The sequence below is a fragment of the Lygodium microphyllum genome, chromosome 23, assembly GCF_053477565.2.
Source record: "Lygodium microphyllum isolate KBCC chromosome 23, Lygodium_microphyllum_v1.1.10, whole genome shotgun sequence".
NCBI classification, from domain to species: domain Eukaryota; kingdom Viridiplantae; phylum Streptophyta; class Polypodiopsida; order Schizaeales; family Lygodiaceae; genus Lygodium; species Lygodium microphyllum.
Genome location: NC_141157.1, coordinates 33,038,233 through 33,044,261, shown reverse-complemented (window position 1 = coordinate 33,044,261; position 6,029 = coordinate 33,038,233). Strand labels below are relative to the sequence as shown.

Here is a 6,029-nt window from a genome sequence, read left to right as displayed (position 1 = left end):
GGACTCTTCTATTTTAGTCCTTTTCATTCTATCCCACCCTCAGCTTAATTAGAGGCTTCAAAGTCACATTCTAAGTTGGCTTGCTCTTATGGCTTCGTGTGTCAATCTTCATAGGCACAAGCTTGTGTGCTATTGGGTTTAAGATGTGATGGAAAATTTACCTTGTTGTACCACACCTTGAGGAGGTAGTCCATTGGGTTGCTCCTCAAGGCTCACACCATTCCTCCCTTTACCATTGCCTTTAGCTTGGGTTTTATGGTTCATTCGCAATGATATTATGCCCACATCACTCAGTCAGGTCCTTTGGCAATTTTGCTTGGCCTCTTCATTGAATCCTTCTTGCTTACTTTGAACTTAGATAAATTGGTTGGTGCACCTTGTCTCTTCCCATGGAAGGTGTAGTCTTAGTGCATGTATGGAATCTTGCCGAATCAATCCTTAGTTTATTTGCCTTAGACAAAATTGTTTGGAGAAGCTTGCTTCTTTGCATAGAAGGTGCAATTCCATTATGTAACACCAGTTTTTCTATATTTATTGTGCAAATAGTCTTTAGAAGTGGTTTTTAGCTAAGGGTCCTCTTATGGAGATTGAAGAGGAGAGAAAAAAGAACATCTTGTCTTATCATAATCTCATCCAAAATCTTCACAATATTGGAGATATGAAAATTGGAAAAATTTTCTAGATTCTTAAAAGATTGCACTAAGCTTTCTTCCTTCTTGTAAGAGTTTTGATAGGTAGGCTACGTTTGGTATTTTTGGGAATTTGGTGACATTTGCAAGATTCAATTCAATCACAATCTCATTCTCAATCTTAATCTTCTATTGATCACGATGATTTTTAGTGCCACGATTTGGTTCCTTTCTATTGAAATTTGTTGTTGCATCTCTTCAAGTGAAATAGGGCTATGGGTGGGTTTAGATGAGCGGCGAAAGAAAAACGGGGCAGGGGTGTGCTTTTTCTGTGATGTTATTTCATTGGATAATTGATCTTTCACTTTACCTCCGGCCCCACCATTCCTCTACCGACCCTTGATTCCCATGGAGGAAGAGGCTTGGCAGTGAGCATTCCCTTGAAAATTGCGATATATCTCCCTTGGACATTGCTTTGCTGCCACCTTCACTATTCAGATGGACAAGGTGGAAGGAACTTATCTTTTCCATTGCCTCTGCCATGGTGTGAACCCAGCCTATGTGTGTGGTGTAAATATGACCTAAGGGTAAAATCAAGGCTTGACTAAGGTGCTAGAAAGGAGGAGAAAAGGGTTTGCATTTGATTTGAAAATCTCTTTTAACAAACAAGAAGCAAAAAGGATCTGTTATTAGGGTTTAGCTGAGGTCTTCACAAGTCTTTTCCACAGGACTGCCTGCAGGTATCCTCTCTCTCTCTCTCTCTCTCTCTCCCTGCCTGTCTCTCCCCCCTTCCCCCCCCGCCCCTCTCTCTCTCTCTCTCTCTCTCTCTCTCTGTCTGTCTGTCTGTCTGTCTGTGTTGTTTAATGCCTTTTCCGCTTCTGTTCTCGTTTGAAGTGTTAATTCCCCTCTCTGCTCTGTGCGCGCGCTAGAGAGAGAGAGAGAGAGAGAGAGAGAGAGAGAGAGAGAGAGGTGGGGGAAACGGTGCACTCGGAGTTCATTGTAGCCTGCATGCTTGCTTCTCCTTTTCCTTAGTTTATACTCAAATTGTACCCTCTTCCTCTGTTCAGAATTCGGGTGAGAGTTACGCATGGCCAACAGTTATTGCTTGTTTCAATTTGGGGCTGAGGATGAGGGTCACTGGAAGCCCCTCGACGATGACCAGGCATGGCCGCACTCGGTGGAAGATCGAATGTGGAACCTGGTGGCTAGTAAGCTGGCATTCGATGACCAAATGCGCACTAAAATTGACAGAGAGGTTACGGGCAGCGAAGTGAAGAGGGGCCTTTCTGACATGCAACCCAAGATCGCTCGAGGACGACAGAACAAGCTGAAGTCTGATGCGGCCAAAGACGAGCTCGTGTTCAAGCTTCTGAGCATGGACTTGAAACTCAATGGAGCTGTGCAGAAACCAGGGTTGCTTAATGTTGTTCCTCATTCTAGCGTTTCTCCTATTTCTGCAAACAGCACTGAGAAGAGATTCAAATCCCTGCCATCCTCTGAAACGCTGCCTCGCAATGAAACACTCGGTGGCTATATCTTTGTTTGCAACAATGATACCATGCAAGAGGATTTGAAAAGGCAGCTTTTTGGTATGTACTACACTTCTGTGTTTTCTTTTATGGCTTATTACGTGGAATGTTTTGGGGGGAGTGGCTTCTTAAGCAAGCTCAATGTGTGGCTGATGGAGTGGATTGAATGTTGTGTTTTTTGATCTTACAGGCTTACCGCAGAGATATCGTGATTCAGTGCGAGCTATCCAGCCTGGTCTACCCTTGTTTTTATACAATTACACAACTCATCAGCTTCATGGAATTTTTGAGGTAAGCCACTTGGTGATCTGCCAGACAATTCTCCCGAATAATTGTAGCAATCCTGATCATACACATGCAATTGTACCTGTTCTGCTACCGTTTAGTCATTCAGTTGATAGTCCTATCACAGGCAGCTAGCTTTGGAGGTTCAAATATTGATCCTACTGCTTGGGAGGATAAAAAATGCAAAGGAGAATCGAGATTTCCAGCACAGGTACTTGCCAGCCTCCAGCCCTGTTTTGTTGGATTTACTCTGATGATGGGTTTGCTTTATTTCTATGGGGATTTCTTGTGAGCTTATGCGAACTGACTGACGATTCCTAAAACTGTTGTGGCTGAAAGCAAATGGATTGTTATAACTTTGGCCGTGTTTGCATGGCCAATTTTAAGTAAACTTGCATTATATTGATAGTTGATGATGCCACTGATATCAGGTGCGGATTCGAGTCAGGAAAATTTGCAAACCCTTGGAGGAAGACTCTTTCAGGCCAGTGTTGTATCACTATGATGGGCCAAAATTCCGTTTGCAGCTCTCAGTCCCTGAGGTAGGTTGAGTCAGTAGTGGTCTTATTAAATGTTAGTCTCGTGGCAGCAATCAACTTACTCTTTGAGTTTACTGACATTTGAAAAGCTTATTTATGTTTTACTGTCTGATCAGTCTTTGGAGTTGCTGGATTTGTTCACGGAGGGTGGCTCTGCATAGGGACTGGAAATGTGATATGCTAGCCAAGTGTTAACACGCCAAAGCTGTACTCAAAACAAAGCTAGTAGTCCTGGTTACAAATACAGGCTGATACAGTGGTGGTGATCATCGATGCATCTATCATGTACCAGTTTATGAAGCACAAAAAAAAGTGTATACTAGACCTAGTACCTTCTTATTGTGGCAAAGTCACTGCCAGCATGGCAAGGCCCCTTACAGCACTTTGGACGAGCCTCTGTCGAGGAATTTCAATTGACTTGTTTGGTTGTTCGGCTTGTATTGGCAAAGCATCTCCTTTGTCTGGGTCAAGCTAGCAAGGTTTCAGGGTGCATGAAGGGTGGAAGCCCATCTGCTGTTTGTCTTTTGAAGCTCAAAACAGAGCTTTACTTCTAACACAGTTATGTAGGTCAAGCCGATGACTCTTGATCCCTGAAGTATTTTGTTCCTCTTCCAGAGTGGTAGAGACCTAAAAGGTCTAATTAAATATTCGGATGTATCATGTCATAGTAAAAGGCCTTATCAGCAAGATTATTTAATTGCTAGCTCTTCTCAAACAAGTAAATTGGTGAGAGATCTGTGTTTTCAAAGCTGCTGTAGGGGAATGTTAATGTGAATGGCTATGTTTTTGGATGGCAATACTCAATGGCAGGATGTATTTCTGTCTGTGTCTTTGAGCTAAAAGCAGCAACCTGAAACTGTGGACTATCAAAGCTTTTATTACAGTGTCATTAAACATTCGTAAATTGATAAGATAGTAGCATGGTTCAAGGTGTTTGTCATGAATATTGGTTACTTATTGCGAATGGGTCCTAGACATGCGATTGCTTCTTTCACAAGAGATATTTTTGTTCTGGGTGGCTGGCTCTCGAGCCTTGCCTTTGAAAAGCACTTTGTCGATTGCATGTGTAGTCAGTCCCTTCAGGAGATGACTACTGAGAGTATCAGTTACATCAGGAGATGACTACTGAGAGTGTATCAGTTACATCAGGAGACTGCTTTTGAAAAGAAAGGTCACAACCTGACTACAGAAGCCGCATGTTTGTCTTTTCTTTCTTTTCAAAAGGTCAATGAGAAATGCCTTTATGTAACATAGTTAAATATTTTGAAAGGTTACCTACCAAGTCCAAGACTATTATGATTCTCCACCTTAGTGTTGTATGCACTTTTGTAAAACGTGTGCATAAACCAAACAAGTTATCTTATATAGAGAATTCGTTGAGGATTAAGGATTGAAAAGCTGAGACCTGTTCCTTGCTTGCTTTCTTACTTGATCTCTACCACTCTGCCTCCCTCACCAGTTGTTGCTCCTCTCACCTTGCATGCAGGGTAAGAGGCTAGAAGATCAACAGGGGGAGGGCTGCAATAACAAACTGTTGAAGGTTCAAAAAAGTGCTGTCATGAAGGCAGAAACTTATGTAGAGCATGCTGGGGAGAGATCCTTTGATATCCAAGCGGTCTACAATGGTTGATGACCTGCAACAAACCAACCAAGCCAAATGTTAGGCCTTGGATGTGGAGAAGCATAGAGTTCACAAGGCTAGTATGTCTTTGCCACTCAAATTCTTGTGTGTGCAAAGATGGTACGACTTTCGAGCAGAGTGCCTTTTGATGAGGACTTTAATCGTTTGTTCCTTAGCACATTTTAGGTTCATGTTGGCTTGGTATAGTTTGAATATGTCGGGAAAGGTTTTTGTGGTGCTATTCGGCTCTCAATAGGAGAGAGGGGTTTTATCTTGCTTAGTTGGCTTTAGAGGCAACCTCGTGTATTGTCAGCCTTGGCCTAGTTTGGGTGTCTCCTCCAAACTTGCATGCAATATTGGAAGGCGATGTCAAAAGCTTTGCTTTAGCCCTTGGGAAGGTTATTTATGCCTATCCACTTCCTTCCAACCCAAAAAGTGAGCACAGGGCTTGTCTTGTCGAATCGACATAATGAGCCATTGAAGGTGCTAGAAATTTAAGTTGCTAGGGGCTTTGAAGTGTTGTACAAGGTAAGTTTGCACACTTGATGCTTGTCACCATTGTAGGGAATTAGGCCATTTTGCAAGATCTTGTCCTAAGAAATTGGACTTGCAAAGGGTGACGTGCTAGATGGTATGAAGATTGAAGATGCTTCATGTAAGGAGGATTTAGCATCCAAGAGCGTCATGTAAGGAGGATTTAGCATCCAAGAGCGTCCCTTGATGGGGCCTTCTTCCTTGAAAGATAGCACTAAAGAAAGCATTAAAAGCAAGGTTGTCTTAGATCTTTCATTAGGAAGGAACGAGACCAGCCATGCAAAGCTTGCATTGAGCCAACTTGCCAAAGGCAAGGAATGTTAGGAATGTTAATTGAGCAAAAGTAACAAGGACAAAGGGAAATCGCCTCTTTTTTAAGGAGGTGCATTCTAATAAAGGAAATGTGGTTGTTGTGAGTAAGGGTGCTCCCCTAGTCGATGGTGGAGGAAACATTGGCATTGATCCCAAAGAGCATTGGCTGAAGCTTAAGATTTTGTCTTGGAGGGTCCAAGGATTTACAAACTTGTATGGCTTGTTGGGTGAGTTGGACTCTTAACATTTAATCAAGCTATTATGGATAGGGTTACAAGAAGATTTACCTTGATATCATGGAATGTGAGGGGCTTTTGATCTATAGGATATCAATAGGTTTGGGCATGGATTGCCAACAATCACCAAGCCATTTCGAGTGGAGATTGGAATATGATTTTGGTAATTGTGGATAGGTCCCATGGCAATAGTTGCATAGTGAAAGAGAAGTTTGAGTGGTGGAAGTTGCATGATAGTTTGCTATTTATGGACGTGATTGAGTCGGTTGAAGGCTCAAGGATTTTCACATGGTACAATATGAGAATTGGTGAGGTGGTGTGGGGCTTGCCTTCGTAGACTCTTA

At 42.5% G+C, this 6,029-nt stretch overlaps 1 protein-coding gene across 1 annotated transcript; it reads left to right on the top strand.

The window, feature by feature from the left end:
• Positions 1-1,252: 1,252 nt before the first annotated feature.
• Positions 1,253-3,779, top strand: LOC148016032 (B2 protein-like). The gene is made up of 6 exons (XM_087664277.1): positions 1,253-1,369; positions 1,697-2,218; positions 2,349-2,449; positions 2,571-2,654; positions 2,875-2,985; positions 3,099-3,779. The coding sequence occupies exons 2-6, from the start codon at positions 1,717-1,719 to the stop codon at positions 3,141-3,143; spliced, it is 843 nt and encodes a 280-aa protein (XP_087520403.1). The 5' UTR covers positions 1,253-1,369; positions 1,697-1,716; the 3' UTR covers positions 3,144-3,779.
• The last annotated feature ends 2,250 nt before the right edge of the window (positions 3,780-6,029 follow it).

What these genes read in the sequence shown, in the direction of transcription:
- LOC148016032 (XM_087664277.1), top strand. Translation starts at nt 1,717, where the DNA reads ATGGCCAACAGTTATTGCTTGTTTCAATTTGGGGCTGAGGATGAGGGT. An exon ending in AATCGAGATTTCCAGCACAG is followed by an intron (nt 2,655 to 2,874) that starts GTACTTGCCAGC and finishes CACTGATATCAG; the next exon opens with GTGCGGATTCGAGTCAGGAA. An exon ending in TGCAGCTCTCAGTCCCTGAG is followed by an intron (nt 2,986 to 3,098) that starts GTAGGTTGAGTC and finishes CTGTCTGATCAG; the next exon opens with TCTTTGGAGTTGCTGGATTT.